The 23422-nt window shown below is 36.6% G+C and overlaps 1 protein-coding gene and 1 pseudogene across 7 annotated transcripts in view; both read left to right on the top strand.

The window, feature by feature from the left end:
• Positions 1 to 18851, top strand: part of SOCS5 (suppressor of cytokine signaling 5) — a 70456-nt gene extending 51605 nt beyond the window's left edge. For all 6 annotated transcript variants that reach the window (XM_002757790.8, XM_035272635.3, XM_035272633.3 and 3 more), the window contains one exon: positions 14221 to 18851. In XM_002757790.8, the coding sequence (XP_002757836.1) occupies positions 14233 to 15843 (1611 nt within the window). In that variant the 5' untranslated portion in view covers positions 14221 to 14232 and the 3' untranslated portion in view covers positions 15844 to 18851. The remainder of the gene's footprint in view (positions 1 to 14220) is intronic.
• Positions 1 to 23422, top strand: part of LOC100387179 (keratin, type I cytoskeletal 18 pseudogene) — a 137683-nt pseudogene that overhangs the window by 51351 nt on the left and 62910 nt on the right. The gene's annotated exons all lie outside the window — the stretch shown is intronic.

The following is a 23422-nucleotide window of genomic DNA, read 5'->3' as shown; positions in this document are numbered from 1 at the left end:
TGAACATAAATTTGTACCTGATCAATGTCTAGCATGGAGTATGAGACTATTTAAATAACACAGTATTATACATTAGGATTTTACTTTAATTGGAGAGTAGTATGATCAGAATTAGTAGTTAACTGTTGTGATATGTTAGAGACCTTAAATAATTTGATTTTTTTGTGGAATGCTCTGCTTATTTTAAAAATTCTCATATTAAAAGAAAGATCACAGATCTTTGAGGTTAGCTAATTGAGTTGCTTGTAGAGGAATGACAACTGGGCTGGCTAGACAGAGGGTTGCTTATCCTCTTTAACATTTCCCATGAAAGACTCTTCACAAATCTCTTTTGATTGTTTATTTACCTTTTTAACCATTTGAACTATAATTTTTTCCTGAGAGTTTCTCTGTATTGATCTTTAGAAAGGTTGAAGAGTGGCCAGTCAGAATTCCCATTTTTAAAGAAAGAGTCTCCATATATGTAAAAACAACCATTTGATCACCTTCATTCTCCAGATGGCTTAATTCCAGCTATATTATCTCAATATTCCTAAATTATAATACCATAATCTGTTGTTTAGGTATAGCTTTTGTTTCCAGTTTTTAAAGGGTAGAGGAAGTAGCCAGACATAGAGCCCTTTGATTTTTTTTTTTTCTTTGATGCTTGAAATCCTGGGATCAATATTGTGAAGGATGTTTCAAAAGGGAGAATGGAGAAAGGTAGACTATTTAGGCACCTGATTCATCCATGCCAGTGATGAAGACTGAACCTGTTAGGGGGCAGTGGAGATGGAGAGGAGGGATAGGCCTGATATGGTTGTGAAGCAGACTGTAGACCCACTTTCTTAATATTCACCACTCCCTAGAGTAAGTTCAGCCTCCCAGGTTTCAGTGATCCTCCCATCTCAGCCTCCTGAGTAGCTGAGACCACAGGTACCTGCCACTTTGCCTGGCTAATTTTAGAAAATCTTTTTATAGACAGGGTCTCCCTATGTTGCCCAGGCTGTTCTCAAACTCCTGGGCTCAAGCAATCATCTTGCCTCAGCCTCCAAAAGTGTTGGGATTATAAGCATGAGCCACTGTGCTTGGCCAAATTTTCCTTTTTCTTTTTTTTTTTTAAATTTTTTATTGCATTTTAGGTTTTGGGGTACATGAGCAGAGCATGCAAGACAGTTGCGTAGGCACACACATGGCAGTGTATTTTGCTTCCTTTCTCCCCTTCACCCACATTTGGCATTTCTCCCCAGGTTATCCCTCCCCACCTCCCCCTCCCACTGGCCCTCCCCTTTTCCCCCCAATAGACCCCAGTGTTTAGTACTCCCCTCCCTGTGTCCATGTGTTCTCATTTTTCATCACCCGCCTATGAGTGAGAATATGCGGTGTTTCATTTTCTGTTCTTGTGTCAGTTTGCTGAGGATGATGTTCTCCAGATTCATCCATGTCCCTACAAATGACACAAACTCATCATTTCTGATTGCTGCATAATATTCCATGGTGTATATGTGCCACTTTTTCCAATCCAGTCTATTATCAGTGGGCATTTGGGTTGATTCCAGGTCTTTGCTATTGTAAACAGTGCTGCAATGAACATTCGTGTACATGTGTCCTTATAGTAGAACGATTTATAGTCTTTTGGATATATACCCAGTAATGGGATTGCTGGGTCAAATGGAATTTCTATTTCTAAGGCCTTGAGGAATCGCCACACTGTCTTCCACAATGGTTGAACTAATTTACACTCCCACCAACAGTGTAAAAGTGTTCCTTTTTCTCCACATCCTCTCCAGCATCTTTTGTCTCCAGATTTTTTAATGATCGCCATTCTAACTGGCGTGAGATGGTATCTCAATGTGGTTTTGATTTGCATCTCTCTGATGACCAGTGACGATGAGCATTTTTTCATATGATTGTTGGCCTCATATATGTCTTCTTTTGTAAAGTGTCTGTTCATATCCTTTGCCCACTTTTGAATGGGCTTGTTTGTTTTTTTCCTGTAAATCTGTTTGAGTTATTTGTAAATTCTGGATATCAGCCCTTTGTCAGATGGGTAAACTGCAAAAATGTTTTCCCATTCTGTTGGTTGCCGATCCACTCTAGTGACTGTTTCTTTTGCTGTGCAGACGCTGTGGAGTTTGATCAGGTCCCATTTGTCTATTTTGGCTTTTGTTGCCAATGCTTTTGGTGTTTTGTTCATGAAGTCCTTGCCTACTCCTATGTCCTGGATAGTTTTGCCTAGATTTCCTTCTAGGGTTTTTATCGTGCCAGGTCTTGTGTTTAAGTCTTTAATCCATCTGGAGTTAATTTTACTGTAAGGTGTCAGGAAGGGGTCCAGTTTCTGCTTTCTGCACATGGCTAGCCAGTTTTCCCAACACCATTTGTTAAACAGGGAATCCTTTCCCCATTGCTTGTTTTTGTCAGGTTTATCAAAGATTGTATAGTTGTAGATATGTTGTGTTGCCTCCACTGCCTCTGTTTTGTTCCATTGGTCTATATATCTGTTTTGGTACCAGTACCATGCTGTTTTGATTACTGTAGCCTTGTAGTATAGTTTGAAATCCGGTAGTGTGATGCCCCCCGCTGTGTTCTTTTTGCTTAGAATTGACTTGGCTATGCGGGCTCTCTTTTGGTTCCATATGAAGTTCATGGTGGTTTTTTCCAGTTCTGTGAAGAAAGTCAATGGTAGCTTGATGGGGATAGCGTTGATTCTGTAAATTACTTTGGGCAGTATAGCCATTTTCACGATATTAATTCTTCCTAACCATGAACATGGAATGTTTCTCCATCTGTTTGTGTCCTCTCTGATTTCGTTGAGCAGTGGCTTGTAGTTCTCCTTGAAGAGGTCCCTTACGTTCCTTGTGAGTTGTATTCCAAGGTATTTTATTCTTTTTGTAGCAATTGTGAATGGCACAAAGTTCGTTCTTGATTTGGCTTTCTTTAAGTCTGTTATTGGTTTAGACGAATGCTTGTGATTTTTGCACATTGATTTTATATCCTGAGACTTTGCTGAAGTTGCTTATCAGTTTCAGGAGTTTTTGGGCTGAGGCGATGGGGTCTTCTAGGTATACCATCATGTCGTCTGCAAATAGAGACAATTTGGCTTCCACCTTTCTTATTTGAATACCCTTTATTTCTTTTTCTTGCCTGATTGCTATTGCTAGGACTTCCAGTACTATATTGAATAGGAGTGGTGAGAGAGGGCATCCTTGTCTAGTGCCGGATTTCAAAGGGAATGCTTCCAGTTTTTGCCCATTCAGTATGATATTGGCTGTTGGTTTGTTGTAAATAGCTTTTATTACTTTGAGATATGTTCCATCGATACCGAGTTTATTGAGGGTTTTTAGCATAAAGGGCTGTTGTATTTTGTCAAATGCCTTCTCTGCATCAATTGAGATAATCATGTGGTTTTTGTTTTTGGTTCTGTTTATGTGGTGAATTACGTTGATAGATTTGCGTATGTTGAACCAGCCTTGCATCCCCGGGATGAATCCTACTTGATCATGATGAATAAGTTTTTTGATTTGCTGTTGCAATCGGCTTGCCAATATTTTATTGAAGATTTTTGCATCTATGTTCATCATGGATATTGGCCTGAAGTTTTCTTTTCTTGTTGGGTCTCTGCCGGGTTTTGGTATCAGAATGATGTTGGTCTCGTAAAATGATTTGGGAAGGATTCCCTCTTTTTGGATTGTTTTGAATAGTTTTAGAAGGAATGGTACCAGCTCCTCTTTGTGTGTCTGGTAGAATTCGGCTGTGAACCCGTCTGGACCTGGGCTTTTTTTGTGTGGTAGGCTCTTAATTGCTGCCTTGACTTCTGACCTTGTTATTAGTCTATTCATCCTTGTTCTTATGATGTCAGAGAAGCTTGATCCAAAAAAGGGGCACACATTGTCTAGATTGGTCTTTTCTTTCTTTCTTTCTTTCTTTCTTGGATTCATTACAAGTTGTTAAATTATTTCCCATTAGTTTTTTGGTTTTTTTTTTTTAAGACCTAAAGTTTGGCATAGGAGACAGTAGTATCTTTAAGTTGGTAAAAGATTAGTAAGTGTATTCTAAGCCATTATAGATAAAAAGTAAAAACGTATTGTTATGAAAACATTTTATTTTTAGAGTCTTCATATTTCTTGTGATACTTCATTTAAACTGCTGGAGTTATAAAATTGTTATCCTCCTTAGAGAAGGAAATGGTGCAGATTCCATTTGTCACTTACCATTGGTAACTGAATATTATTTGTAAATTATTAGCAGGATCCTAATGAGTTCACTGTTAAGTAGTTCCCCGAATCAGAGACTTTTTCTGGATTAAGCTGTCTACTAAATTTCTCAGCTGAAAGTTGTTTTACTTTGTTGAGTTTTTTGTTTGTTTTTAGTTACCTTTTATATTAAGGGAGATTTATGGGAAGCTTTGATGCCCTGTGCTCTAGTAAGCATGATCAGTAGAGGCAATGCTGACAGTACTAGTCACATATGGTTAGAGTACTTAGTAAAATGTTACTTACTTTACTAAGTTGGTTTGCCTGACAGAAGTAGTCTCTCTGGAGGTGGGATATCAATGCAGAACTGACTCAGCAATAATCTCTCCCTAGACATAAAATAGCCTTGCCTTTTGTTACTGTCACTAACATGTTTTGGATTGGTTGTATATCAGAAGCTACCATTTTTCAGGCCCTATTATATACTTAGTTGTACCTACCTTATATCATGTTATCCTCCTAAGAAAGAAATAATGATTCCTATTTTTAGGTGGAAAGGCTGAGACTTAAGTCTCTCACACAGCAAGCAGGAGCTTGAATTTGATTTTTAGGTCCTGCTAAATCCAAGGCTTACGTTGTTTGTGTTATACCACAGTCTGTCAATAATGCTGGCCAAATAAGAAACATTTCGTATTCATTAGTACATAAGATATTTTCCCCATAAGAAAATGAAACATAACTTAGTAGGATTTTAGGCTTCTCTAGTGTGCGGTATCTATAGAGCAATTTTAACTTGTGGCAGTGTTTTATAGACTGAAAAGGAATTGAAAAGCCCTCCAAATGAATTAAGGACTGTGTTCCTGGACCTTACCCAGTACTGTACAGATTAGCTATCCTTAGCTTTTGTAGATGAGCTGTAGCTTCAATGGCTCAGGAACATTGAAATCTCCATATTGTTTCTTAGGATATAATATAGAAGTTGGAGTCATGGATAGAACTTTCACTCTGGCAGATACTGTACATAGAAAAATGACATTTGTGGCATGACCCAGAAGAACTGAAAGAGAAAAGTATTTTTTAAAGGAGAGAAAAGCTAAAGATGCTAGATAATACTGGTAACATTTAAAAAACCTCTCTCTTTTGAGTGTCTCCTATGAGCCAAACATTTTATGCCTATTATTTCTTAGTCACATCCCAGCCATAAGGTAGATATTTTCCTCATTGTACCGGGGGTAAATTTAGGTTCAGAAATATGAAGAAACATATTCAAGGTTATAGCACTCCTAAATGGTAATGCTGGAATTCATCCTTTCTCCTCCTTCCTCCCAGGTGTTTGATTATTTCATTGCCTATTTGCTTTTCTTTATGGTGCCCTAAGCAAAGCATAGGCAGTGTCTGTACACGGAATTTAAGCTTAAGAATAGGATTTCTGCTAGACATCCCCTCCTACATGATACTACAAGTTAGAATTGTGTGGATAAAACTTAGGAATTCGAAATGCAAAATTAAATGGTTACTCTTTTTTAATTAGAAAAAGAAATAGCCCTTAAATTGTCTTTTCTGGAGAGTAGTATTGCAGAGACTATGTAACACATGACTCTTAATTTGGTTCTGTGTCCTCTTTCTTCTTTTTAAAAATGGACCACTATATAAGAACTTATTAAACTTTATCCCTTGAAATTGGGCATGTGATTACAAAATACATTCTTAACTGACCATATAATTAAAAGTAGTATTCAGAGAAGCAGTAGAACGTACTCACATAGACCCATTTGTTAACAATAGTACCAGAATATTGCTGAGTGGCATACAGGCCTACACAAAGGGTCATGGGTTTCATAGTTGATAGGCATGTAGAGTTCAGATACTGAAACATTGTCAGTAAGCTCATGAATATACTTGAGATTCTTTTGGTCAGAGTATTGTTTTGTTACAATTTTCTTTTGAGTATGCATGCGCTACCTCTGTCAAATTTTCATGTTGGAGTAATGCTGAGTTTGTGTAATAATTTGAGGTATAGTTTATCTTTTTGTTCTCTCCAATAATTCAAAATATGAAAGTGATGTTTTCTTTGAAGTTTAAAGAACTTATTAATGACACTATAGTACTTGAACTTAGAATAATTAATATACAGTTATAAAATTGACTCAAGAAGAGGTAGAGAACCTGAATAGACTAATAATAATGGAAGAAACTGAAGTCCAAGTTATTAATCGCTCAGATATATTGGTTTCTACATCTATAAAATTGAGATAATTATTACTTGTAGGGTTGTTTGGAGAAGTAAAATGCTTATGTCAGAGCCTGGTACATTGTTACCCCAATAATGTAAATTGTCATTATAGCCATTACCATCATCATTATTAACCTTTTTTTCAAGAGTCAGCTCTTTTCCAGAGTTTTGTTTCTTTCATTACTCACTTCAAAGACTCTTACATTTACTATTTAAAAAAATGTAATTGCCAGAGGTTTTTCTCTTTTATTAGTCTGATTCCATCTCTGACATATAGTTTACTTTAAAAAAAATAGACTTTCTAACAAATAAAAAAGAATGTAGACCCAGACATGGAAGAGGGTTTTTTTTTTTTTAATTATAAGATTATGTGCAGCTTTTTTATAAAAGAGAACATGTGGAAAGATACCAAAAGGTTAACAGTGATTGTCTCTGGGTGGTGGGACTTCAAGTGAGGGTTAGATTTTTAAAAATATGTTTCTGGAGTATTTTAATTATTCTATAATATGTGTGTGTTGTTTTTTCTAAGAAATATTTTCTATTTTATCACTTTATGCTCTAGTGATAATCTATTTAGAGTATTGATATTCAAACAGTTCCATAGAATGACTATTAGATTTGCTAAACATAATCTTAAATGTTTTATGTACTACACCAGGGGTTGGCAAACTATGGTGTATGGGCAAAATCTGTTTCACCACTTGTTTTTGTATGGCCCACTGTGAGCTGAGAATGGATTTTACGTTTTAAAATGGTTAATGAAAATCAGAAGAATAATATTCTGTGACACGGGGAATTTATATGAAATTCAAGTTTCTCTGACCATAGATAAAGTTATGCTGACATGCAGCAGTGCTTCCTCACTTGCATCTTGCCTGTGGCTGCATTCAGGGTACAGTGGCAGAGTTCAGTAGTTGCCGTAGAGACTGTACGGCCCACAAAGCCTAGAACATTTACTGTCTGGCCCTTTAGAGAAAATATTTGCAGAGCCCTGTACCACATTAGAGAAACCCGTTTAGTTCAGTGTTTTGTTCCTTTAAAAAAAAAGTTGCTGTCTTTAGAGTCAGCATCTAGAATATGTAGTTGCCAAGTTAAAGAATAAGAGCATTTTGATAAATTTCACTAAACTGCCATGCAGAAAAATAGACCCAAGATACTACCTAACAGTTCAGAGAGCTTTTTCTTTACCTTAGTTGTTTAATCTTTGGTTATTAATTTCCATTGTGGTCAAAAGGTGAATTGTGTATAATTTTTAAAATTTTATTATGCAACATGTCATGTACAGGAAAGAGTGTATAAAATTGTAAGTGCAGTCTAAACATTGGTCGCTAGGCAAAAACCATGTACCCATTACCTATGCTAAGAAATAGAAAATTACCAGTGTTTTAGAACAAAGGTCCTCAACCTCCAGGCCAGACTGGTACTGGTCCATTGCCTGGTTGGACAGGCCCCACAGCAGGTAAGCAGCAGGCGAGTAAGCATTACTGCCTGATCTCTACCTCCCGTCCAATCAGCAGCAGCATTACATGCTCATAGGATTCAACCCTGTTGTGAGCTGCGCACACGAGAGATGTAGGTTGCTTGTTCCTTACGAGAATCTAACTAACGCCCGATGATCTGAGGTGGAACTGTTTCATCCTGTAACCATCTTCCATGAAACTAGTCCCTGGTGCCAAAAAGGCTGGGGACTGCTGTTTTAGAAGCCTCTGAGTGCTTCTTCCAATTCTCTACCCTTTCCCATAATAGGCAACCATTATCCTAACTTTGCTGACATCCCCTGGCTTTTGAATCTTTCTTATATATGTATGTATACCTAGCCAATATATTTGGGGGTTTGCTTGTTTAAAAGGTAAATTGATTCATAATGGATATATTCATCTCTTATAATTTCTTTCCCTGAGCATTATGTTTTGAGTGTTAAATTTTATATTGATGGACGTAGCTATAGTTCATCATTTCTGCTACATAGTGCTCCATTATATGAATGTATACTAACAGACTACTTAGCATTCACTTACATATCTCCATGACAGCCACAACAGCAACATTTAAAAAATTGAATTTGTTGACTGTCTTCAAACCCCCACGTGACAAAACTGTTTTATGTTGTGTTTGCTATCTCTAAACATCATCTCTGTTCTTAACGTTTGCCTGAGCTAGACTCCTAGTGTCATTTTTAAATACAACTCTCCTCATTTCGCATGTTCAGTTGATCTTCAATCCTATAGATTTGACTTCTGAACGTCTCATAGCCATCTCTACTTGGACTCCTGTGGTAGCCTTCAGTACCGTATCAGCATCCACCCTTGTTCTCTTATCATGGATTATGAGGCCTACCTCTCCGACTTCATCTTGACACTCTTCCCCTCACTCACTGGGTTGTATTAACTTCAGCCGTTGTTCATGCCATGCTCATTCCTGCTTTAGGACCTTTGCAAATGCTATTCCCTCTGCCTGTAGAACATTATCTTGATTCATTTCTTCTTATCCTTCAGGATAAAATTTTGAAATATCACCTCCTCAGAGAAGTCTTCCTTGCTCCTCAACCCCAAAACTATGTCATGTTTCCCTATTATCTTTAGGAGTTTGTGCTTGCTACTTAATCCTGGCACTACTATAAATTTTAATTATGATTGTTGAGGGAGACCTCTTATCTGATTCAGCTAGAACCAATTATCTATAAAATCTAATGAAGCAAGAAGTCATAAGAAGGGATACATACCTTAAATAGTTTATTCTAAGAATATAACTGTATGTTAATTTGCCAGTCTTTTGATTAAGGAGCTGTTATTGGAAAGGGGTTCAATCCAGACCCCAAGAGAGGGTTCTTGGACCTTCGCAATAAACAATTAAGGGTGAGTCAATATAGAAGAGAGAGAACAAGTTTATTAAGAAAGCAAAGGAATAAAATAATGGTTACTCCATAGAGCAGCAGCATGGGCTGCTTGACTGAGTATACTTTTGGTATTTCTTAGTCATATGCTAAACAAGTGGTGGATTATTCATGAGTTTTTCAGGAAAGGGGTGGGCAAATCCTGGAACTGAGGGTTTCTCTCCTTTTTAGACCATGTAAGGTACCTTCGTGATGTTTCCATGGCATTTATAAACTGTCATGGTGCTGACGGGAGTGTCTTTTAACATGCTAATACATTATAATCAACGTATAACGAGCAGTGAGGACAAAGAGAGGTCACTTTGGTTGTCATCTTAGTTTTGGTGGGTTTTGGCTGGCTTCTTTACCACAATCTGTTTTATCGGCATGGTCTTTGTGACCTGTATCTTGTGCCAACTCCTGTCTCATCCTGTGACTTAGAATGCCAAACCTCCTGGGAATACAGCCCAATAGGTCTCAGCCTTATTTTACCCAGCCCTATTCAAGATGGAGTTGCTCTGGTTCAAACACTACTGAAAGAGCCAAGGCCTTTTCTTTCAGAGTAGGTCTACTAGTTGTCGATCCATATTGTCTATATTGGGGAATCCGTGCCCATAATATATTATGTAAGATTCCAGTTTGAGTTTTTTAAGTAGAACAAGAATTTAGGCTCTTCAGATGAATTCTCAGTTTAGAATCTTTGTAGATCTTTGCAGTATTTTTTCCATTTCTTTGAACTAATTTCTTGGCCTATACCTAATTCAGCAGCATAAGTATTTCACTTTTATTGAGTATTTCAGAATCACTTAACTTTATCCAACTCCCCACTCTTCCATATTTCATTAGGCTAATTAACATTTAATTAAATCACATAGTTACAGTAATATAAATGGCATGAACAGGTTTGGTACCTAACGTAACTAAAAGTGTAACTCAACTGCTGGGAACCACAAGTGTCTGCGTATACTAGATTAGAGGGCTCCACCTTTTTTTGAGTGTACATGGTCTACTGTATTAATGTATTATGTAAACTGTAATAGTGTAACTCTGAGGTTGAATTATATGTTCATTTTTTACCCACAAAATAGCAATTTTATATGGTTCAACCTAATATTAAATTAACAGTATAAAAGATAAATGGCCATCCAATTAGATAATAATAGATCATGTCACAATATGATGTGTAAATAACAATTAAAAATAAATCATTTTTAAAAGTCCAGGTGATTCTAGAATTCTTTTTACGAAGCTGTAGCTATGACAGCCACACATTCCTGAAATTCTGGGTCAGTTTTACTGTCAAATGTTGTATTATCTTTTTCTAAAAATTATTGAAATGCCACCAAAATATCAATTAAAACTAGTCTCCTAAACTGCCTCTCGTGCCTGAATTTGATACAGAAATACTTTTAATCAACCTAAATGCCACAATTTCTGTTACTGTAACTGAAGGACTTTCTGTGGGAAAGGTGTTATGACTAAGAAGTCTAGATAGATTGAATAGTAGAGGAAGGAATTGAGTTGTCACATTCTTCCTCTTTATGGCATTCAACGTTAAGAATGTAACTGTTATGTTATAATTTAACTATATATTTTAAGAATATAACTGTCATAATTATGTAAGTATAATAGTTCTCTCAATGTATTCTTAAAACATGTTAAACTTACTTCTCAAAGCAAGGGTTAAGTCCTATTGAAATAAACTCCTGGGAACTATTTCAATTATTTTGTTTTGTGTAAATTTTGTAATAGATACTACTTGGTATTAACAAGGGCCATTGACTGTACTATTTCATTTTTATGTATGTAAATTTATGTTGTGAGGGAATGTGACCTAATTTTCCGTAGTTCTAATTTATAGCTTATCTGGTTAAATCTAATTTTTCAACAAAAGCTAGTTAACTTCCAAAAACATTATAAAATCAGTTTTAACTTATTATTCCTTTGGGGAAAGAATAACTTTTTAGAAATTTGTTTTGGATAGTTTTAAGAATAGCTAAGCATATGTAGAAATATAAGAGATTGTAATGGATGATAAACTTTTATTCTAAAATCAAAGCAATTGAAATTTAACACTTTTTTAGCCCCTGTATAATTTTATATAAAACCATAAAGTAATAGAGTTGACATTTAGATCTCAAAGGGTTTCAACTCTATCTGAAACACATTTCTAAAAACTCAGCAAAACAAAAGAAGTTTGAATCTGACACATTGTTAATACCAAGATAGTTGAAATGCCTTCCTGATTCTTATGTCGACTAGTCTATGAATTACTGTCAGTATTTTTTCCTTCCTAATAGTACAACTGCCCATATCACATTTCACATGTCAAGAAAATCAACTTATCTTTCCCCATGGAGTATGGAGCGTAATGCCTTTCTTTAAATTAGAATATTCTGTCACAGTGCAATCTGATAACATGCTCCAGAGTAAGAATAGAGAAATAACTAAATTTCATGCTCTGTGAAACCGAACCAAGAGTTCAGTGTTAGAAACTGCCTTTTGTACCCTGGCAAGTACAAATGTTTTCTGCATACCATATTCATTCATACAACTTACAAAGATCTATGTAAGGAGATGAGTGGTTTTAGGTTATTTGGGATATAATTTGCTTGTCAGAGAAGTATCTTTAGATCGCTCCAAAATCTGTAAACATGGAGAAGAGAGTTAAATTATTGGACTTCTTGATTATGGCTCTTCTAGTGTCTAGAGTGATGTGGTTTATCTTAAATAGGTAGATTAGGGTCTGAAAGGGGCTAGATACAAAATATTTTAGGCTTTGCAGACTACATGTGGTCTCTGTCAAATGTTCTTTGTGTGTATATATTTTTTTAATTCCTGTAAAAATATAAAAACTTTTCTGAGCTGGGATCCCTTCAAAAACAGGCTATGGGCCAGATTTGGCCTTCAGGCTTTGGTTCGCTGGCCTTTGCTCTCCATCAGTACTGTTCAATGCAAATATAACCTGAATCACATGTGTTACTTTTAAATTTTCTAGTAGCCACATGGTGGGTGGTGCTATTTTTTGTTAAGAGCTTTGTAGTGGTATTTGACCTTGAAACTACCAATATATAAATTAAGTAAAAATAAAAAGCAACTTTAAAATAAATGAGAAGAAACTAGGATAGAAAAGGGCTAGGATATTGGAAGAGAACATATACCAAGATAATGGAGTCACCAAGAATATGGCAGGAATTAGGCTGCATTAACAGGACTATGGGCAAGGAACTGAAATCTTAATTTAAGAAGGATAATAAATGATAACAAGGCACGTGAAGTTCAAATGGCGTAAACCTCATAAAAAGGCTTACAAAAAAGATTTTTGCAAGACAGAGGAGGCAGTGTTCTGAAATAGACTTTACTGAGATTTAACAGTTTTGCCTAATACATTTTATTCTAATATATACTAACTACCATGCAAACTCCATATGTGCCTGACAGTATGCTTTTAATAAAGAATTAAATCATCTGAAAGTACATTTTATGATATCACAGATATTAATTTTCTGTGCTGTGTTTCCATTAATCCAAGAGCCTTTTCTGTGAGAAACTAATGGGAATACCTACAATTCATTCTAAGAAAGTTTGTTCTCTGTTGTTCTCTTATCCCTACTCAACTTCAAGAAAATACAAGCATTTATGACAAAAATAATAAGTCAAAATTATGGCAAGATATCAGCCAGAGTTTTCTGCTATCATAATGTGACAAAGCCAATTGAATTTTAAGTTAGGTTTTTCCATTTCTTCTAATGTTGACATTTAGTTACTGTTAATATTGTTGTGTGCCTGTTGATACTGTAGTCTTAAAAGAATTTATTTGCAAAGTGTCATAAACTGCTTTAGATTTTTTTTTAAGGAACAAGAGTAAAGGTGCCAAATTGTATGTTTCTGGTTTTTGTTCTTGTGAGTACTATGGTATCATAGCCTTTCTCTATTACTCTATTATAATTTCCAAACTCTTCCTGGATTAAGAATTGGGAAGTTTAAAGACACCTTTCCTGGCTGGGCATGGTGGCTCACGCCTGTAATTCCAGCATTTTCGGAGGCCGAGGCCAGTGGATCACCTGAGGTCAGGAGTTCGAGACCAGCCTGATCAACATGGTGAAACCCCATCCCTACTAAAAAGACAAAAATTAGCTGGGCATGGTGATGCGCACCTCTAATCCCAGCTATTTGGGAGGCTGAGGCAGGAGATTCACTTGAACCTGGGAGGTGGATGTTGAAGTGAGTTGAGATTACACCATTGTACTCCAGCATGAACAACAGAATGAGAGTCCATCTCAAAAAAAAAAAGAAAAGAAAAGAAAGAGAGAAAATTATTTTTGTAGTTTCTTTCTTTTGTATTCAAACTGATTCTTCAAAATCATGGATACATTTGATATGCTATAGAGTGAGAGGGAAGATAAGGGTTTTTTTAAGTGATGAAGCTGTAAACCTTAGAATTGCAAGGAACTGGTTACGTGCAGTTAGGAAGATTGCTACTAATTAAAGGTTTTGAACTAATTTTACTGTGTTACACAAATGTGTTCCTGGTTATAAATTTTGAAAAGCTGTATACAAGTGTGTTTCAACAATATGGAGCATATTTTGCCTTTGTAATATTCAAATTAAGGAGACAGGTTGATGCACAGGAAAAAGAAACCAGAGTTTAAGAGTGTTTATTTCCTTTCACCTGAGTTCAAAATATGCTACTGGAAGGGAAATGGGAAGTAAGGACTGGCTTGAACAAGGTCAGTGCCAAAAAGGCCCTGTGGCCTTCCTGCTGCCCAACAGAACACACGCCTCATCACTTCAGCAGGGCAGTGAACTACTTCATTGCTTCAGTGAACTCTTGGCCAGTATCACTGACATTCTGAATGGGAAGGGGCATGGGCACTGCATTAGCTACCTTCACATGCTACTTTGATTAATTTATTTTTCTCTTTTTCCTGTTTTGTCTTTAGATTTTATAATCAATGGATAAAGTGGGGAAAATGTGGAATAACTTCAAATACAGGTGTCAGAATCTCTTCAGTCATGAGGGAGGAAGCCACAATGAAAATGTGGACATGAACTCCAACAGATGTTTGTCTGTCAAAGAGAAAAGCATCAGCATAGGAGACTCAACTCCTCAGCAACAAAGCAGTCCCTTAAGAGAAAATGTTGCCTTAGAACTGGGATTAAGCCCTTCAAGGAATTCTTCAAGGAGAAATCAAAATTGTGCCACTGAAATCCCTCAAATTGTTGAAATAAGCATCGAAAAGGATAATGATTCTTGTGTTACCCCAGGAACAAGACTTGCACGAAGAGATTCCTACTCTCGACATGCTCCGTGGGGTGGGAAGAAAAAACATTCCTGTTCTACAAAGACCCAGAGTTCATTAGATACTGATAAAAAGTTTGGTAGAACTCGAAGTGGACTTCAAAGGAGAGAGAGGCGCTATGGCGTAAGTTCTGTACACGACATGGACAGTGTTTCCAGCAGAACTGTAGGAAGTCGTTCTCTGAGACAGCGGTTGCAGGATACTGTGGGCTTGTGTTTTCCCATGAGAACTTACAGCAAGCAGTCGAAACCTCTCTTTTCCAATAAAAGAAAAATCCATCTTTCTGAATTAATGCTTGAGAAATGCCCTTTTCCTGCTGGTTCAGATTTAGCTCAAAAATGGCATTTGATTAAACAGCATACAGCTCCTGTGAGCCCACATTCAACATTTTTTGATACATTTGATCCATCTTTGGTTTCTACAGAAGATGAAGAAGATAGGCTTAGAGAGAGAAGGCGGCTTAGTATTGAAGAAGGGGTTGATCCCCCTCCCAATGCACAAATACATACATTTGAAGCTACTGCACAGGTTAATCCATTATATAAACTGGGACCAAAGTTAGCTCCTGGAATGACTGAAATAAGTGGGGACAGTTCTGCAATTCCACAAGCTAATTGTGACTCAGAAGAGGATGCAACCACCCTGTGTTTGCAGTCACGGAGGCAGAAGCAGCGTCAGGTATCTGGAGACAGCCATACCCATGTTAGCAGACAGGGAGCTTGGAAAGTCCACACACAGATTGATTACATACACTGCCTTGTGCCTGATTTGCTTCAAATTACAGGGAATCCCTGTTACTGGGGAGTGATGGACCGTTATGAAGCAGAAGCCCTTCTTGAAGGGAAACCTGAAGGCACGTTTTTGCTCAGGGACTCTGCGCAAGAGGACTACCTCTTCTCTGTGAGCTTCCGACGTTACAACAGATCCCTGCATGCCCGAATTGAGCAGTGGAATCACAACTTTAGTTTTGATGCCCATGACCCATGTGTATTTCACTCCTCCACTGTAACAGGACTTTTAGAACATTATAAAGATCCAAGTTCATGCATGTTTTTTGAACCGTTGCTTACTATATCACTAAATAGGACTTTTCCTTTTAGCCTGCAGTATATCTGCCGTGCGGTAATCTGCAGGTGCACTACGTATGATGGCATTGATGGGCTCCCTCTACCCTCAATGTTACAGGATTTTTTAAAAGAATATCATTATAAACAAAAAGTTAGAGTTCGCTGGTTAGAACGAGAACCAGTCAAGGCAAAGTAAACTCTCCTGTCCCCAAAGGGTGTTAACTAGGTCCGCTTTCATGTGCATCAGACAGTACACTTGTAGCAAGCACACGTAGCAGTGTTAGGCTTTTTCATACAGTATGTAAGCTTAGTGTTAGTATCTGTCAGATGTGACCTGCTGTTACTTATTCAGATAAACATGGTGCCTATTGGAACAATAGAGGATAGAGCTACAGGTGTTCAGTAAGACTACAAAAACATTTTGCCGATTTCGCTAACAGTTTGGTTTTTAATGGCTGTAGTATTTGAGTGAGGCAACTCTGGGGCATTTGTTATGAAGAATTCTATTTCTTACTGAAGAACAAATTATTAATATTGGATGAGCATTTCAACAGTGTGACTAATGTTTGAAATTATTTTTTCTAAGAGTTTTTCTATAACCTTCCAAAAGTAGTGATGTTTGTAGTTACTATAAATTAAGCTTTGGGAGTCCAAAAAATAAAAAATAAAAGACTGCCTTCCTTTTAGAAAAAAATGCAATTTTCTGGCCACAAGGGCATAGTGCAGTTGACTTCAGTGTTGATGTAGTTTATAATCAGACACATTTTCTCTTCTGCAAAAGGTACTGTTAAGTAAACCAGATTTTCTAAATAGTCATTCTTAAAATTTCAGACTTACAAAGCTAGCAGTAGAATTTTATTGAAAGGCCCTAGGTATTAATTTTTTAAGTGAGTGCTTTAACTTAAAACTGGCATTTGGAATAGCTGCTGCAATGTAGTCTTGCGTGTGATTTTTTTTAAGTTGATGTGCAGTCTAATTGTTGTTTCGTAAAAGTTGGATCTTTTCCTATGCCCAGGATGATTTTGTGAACCATGAAGTACATGAGACTAGAAGATGCCCAAACAAATCAGATGATAGTAACTACAATGGTTGCTGATGTTGAGATTATTGTTGAACTGTAATTAATAATTTGGATGGCAGTATTTATCTCTTTTTTGTAAACTCTCATAGCTGAATTGCTTAAGTATAATTTATAGGACTTTCAGTGCAGTTAATTCTTAATGGAAAATCTGAAACCTAAATTGCAGAGTTAAAAGGTACTGTACAACCATTATATCTGTAAATAACTTTACTTAGCACCTTTTTGTCACTTAGAATAATATGTACTACTACTTGAGTGAGCTCTTTTGGAAGTTATATCAAGTTCTAGTGTTTGCTTCTTAGTAACTGGACTGAATTTACAGTTCTGTCCTAGACATTTGCACTAAAGTAGCCAAATCCATTCTTGTGTCTTTCTGTTTATGTGCTCTGTACCACTGGTGAGTGCTCCATAGTTTCCTTACCTGCTGCTACAGAACGTTATTTTACATCCCTATGGTTATTGCCAAGGCTACAAAAAAAGAAAAGCTATATTTGTATGCAACACTAACCCTTTGACTGCTAATGTATGTTTCTGCTTGCTGTGCCTTGTTATGGCTGCTTTTTTGTGCTAATAAAGTATGTTTGGTGTTCTCCTTGTAGATCTGCTGTTTTATACATTTGCAACAATTTCTCTTGTAAATGGAATGGTTTGGGGTTTTTAAAGAAGCATTAACTAACAACCTTTCCATAGTTAATGCAGAGTTATTATACAGTCTAATATTGACTTATCAGAATAAGCTAACTCCAAATTTAATGCTCTACGTCTTATCAGTCATAATCACATATACTGTGGAACAGTATGTATAGTTACTGCAAATTACTGTACAGTTTAGGTTATAACAGAACTGACAGAGAAATAGTAAGCCTATTGATTTCTCTGCTTATAAGTGAAAGATTGAAACTATCCAATGACATATTATAGTAATGAGTATGTAACCTCCCACTGCATCAGAAGCAGATTGAATGAAGTCTTGTGAATTAGTAATACGTCAGTACTGTGTATTGGTTTGGGGACCATCTTAATTAAAAATAAATGCCCAAAATGTAGAACTTTAACCAAAGACTTGTCCATTTTAAAGCAAAATGGGGATTGAAGGGACTTATAATTTCTGTTGTTTCTAATTGAAGTCCCTGAAGATCATATACCAAAGTGTTTGAGAACTTCATCCAAACCTACTTTAAAGCATTATGTGCAATTAAGTTGTTATGACATTATTATATTGCGTAATTGTTGGGTCTATTTTCTTGAGCTTATAATGTACCTGGAAAATAAACCTCTTGAGGAAAAAAAAAGTCCATCCTGATTATTGGAAAAGGACTATATATGTAAACAAGATTGTGTTTTAGAGAGGAAACTTGAAACTCCAAGAAAGCACTTGATGTTTTTATATGCTTGTAGCAAATTGATGTTCTAACTGTAGTTTTTTAGAAAATATTAATGCTTTTATGTATTTAAAACTTTCATGTGTTAAATGGAAATTGTTTTAAATGTGTTTGAGTTTATGTAAGCATGTGTACACTGTGCGAAAAGTCACTTCTGTTTCAGTTTGTGTATAATATTAATATGCAATATTTGGTTTAAATTTTTTTCTTAAAATATTAGTGTCTTACATTTTAAAAAAGAAAAATCACCAGCATGAACTTGCACCTAAGTCTATATTCACTGTGTCCTTTTCTGAATCCCATTGTAGCCTGTCAACTAAATTTGAGTGTTATGGTCTTTTTAAAGTACATTTAAATACAAACCAGGAATTCCTTTAAAAGTTGAGATACATCTTTATAGTTGAAATAATTAACCCAAGAAAAGGTTGCTTTGATTTGTACCCATTCTCATTCGTTCTCTTCATTCCCTTATACACACACACACACACACACACACACACACCCCTACCTCTCCCTTCCCCCATATGTACAAGTGTGTATTATGTATGTATGCACATATATATGTTTATGTTGTTAATATTACTTTAGATGGCATTGCCACCTGATAGAAAAGCATTTAGAGATCTTATGCTATAGATATTACCTGAAGAGTATTCTTGTACTATTCAAATTTTATTCTCTGCACTTAAAGTTTAGCCTTGCTACTTTAGTCTTGTTTATAATACAGTCACCTTACAAAAAGAGTTCATCTGTATTTTATTTTCTGGCTAAACACAGTACAAAATATTTGAAGAAAAGCAGCTTGGATTAAATAGTTATCAAGAGTCATAATTAAATTTATGTTTCTTAGACAAAACTTGAGCCCAAATAATCGTTCTCTACACACCAATCTGTTTCTGCCTCTTATGTTTACATAAGATTTATAGTGGCTGGAACCATAAGAACTGATACTTGAATTTTAACCTTCATTTGACAAAATCCAAAGCCTATGAATTGTTTAATTTCACATTTTGATCTGGTTGCTATTTATGTTTATTCCAAAGCTTTCTTTTCTCTCTGGCACTAAACACTAATTTGGAAAGTTTTATTGAGACTGGTCTTAGATCTCTTATTTTTATAGCAAATACTGCTTTTTGGTAGAACCAAAGAGCTTATGAGTGAATCCAGAGCCGCCTCTTTTTTTTTTTTTTTTTTTGAGACAGAGTCTTATTCTTGATGCCCAGGCTGGAGTGCAGTGATCTGTTCTTGGCTCACTGCAACCTCTGCCTCCCAGGTTCAAGTGATTCTCCTGCCTCAGCCTCCCAAGTAGCTGGAATTACAGGCACCTGCCACCACACCCGGCTAATTTTTGTATGTTTAGTAGCGACAGGGTTTCACCATGTTGGCCAGGCTGTTTTCAAACTCCTGACCTCAGGTAATCCACCTGCCTCAGCCTCTCAAAGTGCTGGGATTACAGGCGTGAGCCACTGCACCCGGCCATAGGACCCTCCTAAGAAGGATACAGAGCCAGGTTCATCTTTGAGAGTGTTAACGTAAGGCAAATAGCACCAGTTTGTTTGCTTATCTGTACCCCAGCACATGCAGTTTACTTAGATGAAATTAGATAGAAATGTACGCCAAGGGCTGACACAAAGCTGAGAAAAGTTTCTGAAGAGGGCAATGCTGCTTGGCCCGTGTGCATAAAAGCTACATGTATTTGAGGCTCTGGTTTTGTTTTATAATTTTGCAACAGCTGATCCAGAACATAGACTTTTAAAATAGTATATTCTAAAGAGATTTGGGGTGGAATTTTTGTGGGAGGTAGCTGGCTATTTGTGGGGGACGGAAGGAGATGTTGCTATTGCAAAGCATAGACGAGTTGGAGCAACTGTTTTGTTTTCATGCCCTGGACGCTTGATTGAACGTGAAGACTCTCTTCAGCCATGCACTCAACAAATATTTATTGAAGATCTGTGTGCCACTCACTATTTTAAGTAATGGGGGTACATTGGGGTACAAGACAAAGTTTTACTGCCTTCTGGAGTTTATTGAATTCTAGTAGATAAGAGAGCAGTGAAATACAAAATAACTTCCGAAGCTGTGAATAAAATGAGGCAGAATATGGTGGTAGAGGGCATGATTTTATAGGGTCGTAACCTTGAATGATAGGAAAATTAGACCAAGAACAAAGAACAAATCATTCTAGATGAAGAGAACAATAAAACTAGTCCCCAAAGCAGAAATGAAATTATTTGCTGAGAAAGAAAGAATGTCAGTAAGATAAGTCCATTGAGTGTGGAGGAGAATAGTAAATGATGAGGTTCTAGAGATTGGCAAAGGCCTGACCATTTAAGGCCATAAACCTATAGTGAGGGATTTTAGATGTTATTTTGATTGTGATGGGAAGCCACTGGAGGGTTTTAAGTGAAGGAGACGTGTGGTGTGTTGTAAATTTCTCGTCAGTGGAGAAAAGACCAGTGGAACAAGGTGAGGACTAGACTTACAGTCATTCAGGTGAGAGATGACGGGGGTGATAGTTATGGGGAGAAGTCAGAATTGGGGCATAGTTTAGTGGTAGAGCTGATAAGATATGGTGATGGATTAGATGTGAACAAGAAGAAAAAGATCAAAGATGACTCCAATTTTTGGTGTTAGAAGGGTGGTGCTACCATTAGCTGAGATTTAAGAAAACCAATGGAGGAGCAAATTGGAGGGTATAAATCAAAATCTGCCTTGAAGTACTGAGTTTTGAGATTCCTATTAATAATCCTAACAGACATTGCATAGTAGGCAGTTGGATATATGAGTGTAGAGTTTAAGGGGAGAAAATTAATGTGGGGAATGACTAAGCCAGGCATGGTGGCTCACACCTGTAACCTCAGCACTTTTGGGAGGCCGAGGCAGAAGAATCACTTGAGCCCAGGATTTTGAGACCAGCCTGGGCAACATAGCAAGACCCCATCTCTACAAATTAGCTGGGTGTGTTGGTATGTGCCTGTAGTCCTAGCTACTTGAGAGGCTGAGGCAGGAGGATCACTTGAGACACAGCCATATCCTGTCTCTAAAAAGTATATTAAAAATAAAATGGGGAATAACTATATTGATAGTATTTAAAGCCACAGAACAGGATGCAACAGCTAGGGAATTTGCATGGGATTAAGAATTTCTTTGGAGGAAATAATTATTGCAACATTTATTTTAGTTTGTCAAATCAGGATTCTGTATCATTAGATGTTTTAAAAGCCATCCGCTTTCAATAGGGTACTTGTCTTCCAAAAAGTTTTAAAATACTGGAATCAAACCTTGCACTGAATTTTAAAACTTTATCCACGTCAAATTTGGTTGTCATGCTTTCCGTGTCAGATTTGTTTGTGTATCTTTTTTAGTGTGAATTTTTATATGAGAAATCCAAGTTCATTATGGAATATTTAAGAAGTACTAAAGATTGTAAAAGAACCTACCAAAAACAGTTCATACTGTTGACTGGACATTTAGACTCTGGTCATTCGTTCAGCAGATACTCATTGAAGACCCATGTGCCAGTCACAATTTTAGGTAATGGGTATATATTGAGGTACATTACTACCACCAGCCCTGCCCCTCCCAACTCCCATTTTGAAATTTTCCAGAGGTAACTGCTATTAATATTTGTTAAATTCCCTTTCATATTTTTCATATATTTTTAGGTTTTAAAAATCACATTTTATAAAAGAAAGTTGTACATCTTGAGTCAGTTACTGAAGGGTTTTTTTGAAATAGGATTTCAGTAGAAGATGAAGACCTTTGACTAAGTTTATAAACTGGTGGGGATGTAGGCAACTATATAAATGTATAGTTATGAGAACATATGGTATAAACTGGTGGGGATGTAGGCAACTATATAAATGTATAGTTATGAGAACATATGGACACAAAGTAATTAAGTAAAAACTGGTTTCATTGGTGATAAAGAAATACAGAAAAGTGACCCAAGTCGAGTAGGGATGATTTGGGAAGGTATTGGGTTTCTTATCACAAAAATGAGAATTTCATTTAGCAGCAGATGATGGAGAGGCCAGGTGCAGAAGTAGAGTGGCAGGTAGCAAAAGAAGAGGGGCAGGATTGAGGTGGAGGAATCAGGTGATTGTAGCATACACTAGACTGAACAGTCTGAAATTACCTAGGCTCTTCAGCAAGAACGATTTAAACACTATGGCAGCAGCTGTAAGATAGCCTATAACCAAGAGGGACTGGAGTCAGGAAGTCCTGTGAAATTTGCCTAGGTCATGTCGCTAGCTTTGGAATCAAACATGAGCACATGTAAGACAAGTTGCAGAAAAAAAGTCAACATAATTTTCAGTAAGGAAAAGCAAGCAGTTTGCTTGCCTGGGAGACTTCTAGTTAAATATTTGATAGTTTCTCCAAATTTAAGCAAATCATAAGCCAAGCTGTATTATTTAATATACGTGTCGTACAGTAAACTAAGTACATTACTTTTTTTTTTTGAAATAGAGTCTCCCCCTGTCACCCAGGCTGGAGTGCAATGGCACAATCTTGGCTCACTGCAACCTCTGCCTCTGGGGTTCAAGCAGGTCTCGTGCCTCAGCCTCCCAGGTAGCTGAGACTACAGCTGTGCACCACCACGCCAGCTAATTTTTTGCATTTTAGTAGAGACAGGGTTTGACCACATTGGCCAGTCTGGTTTCAAACTCCTGAACTACAGTAAAGTAGGACATGTATATTGGATATTATGGATATCCAATTATGGGTAACATTTTAAAAGACACATTTTAATGCAAAAAATAAATAAATTATCAAATAAGGAAAACATCACTACTAACTAAGCATACGTAGAGAAAACTACGGTAACTTTTCTATGGACATTTTAATTATGGATAGCATTTTAAGAGGCACATTTTAATGCAAAAAAAATGAAGATTTGATCAAATAAGGAAAACTATCACTACTAACTATGCTTATGTAAAGAAAATAGGAACATGAAAAAAGTTAAAGCAACATCAAAAACACTTTCATTTGACAAAAATGCCGAGAAAAGGTGGCACAATCTTAAGAGGGAGTTGCTGACTTTAACCTCCAAAATACTTCTATAGTTGATAAAGTTTTTTCTCATTTCTCAATTTTACTAAGTATAAAAACTGCTTTGAATTCCTTTTTTTTTTTTTTTTTTGGAATGGCTCACTGCAATCTGTGCCTCCTGGGTTCAACCAATTCTCATGCCTCCCCTCCAAGGTAGCTGGGACTGCAGCTGTACGCCACCATGCTCAGCTAATTGCCTTTTAGTAGAGACAGGGTTTCACCATGTTGGCCAGGCTGGTTTCAAACTCCTGAGCCTC

The sequence above is a fragment of the Callithrix jacchus genome, chromosome 14 (genome assembly GCF_049354715.1).
Source record: "Callithrix jacchus isolate 240 chromosome 14, calJac240_pri, whole genome shotgun sequence".
Classification (NCBI taxonomy): Eukaryota; Metazoa; Chordata; class Mammalia; order Primates; family Cebidae; genus Callithrix; species Callithrix jacchus.
Note: the sequence above shows the minus strand (reverse complement) of the source record. Positions and strands in the feature narration are given on the sequence as shown.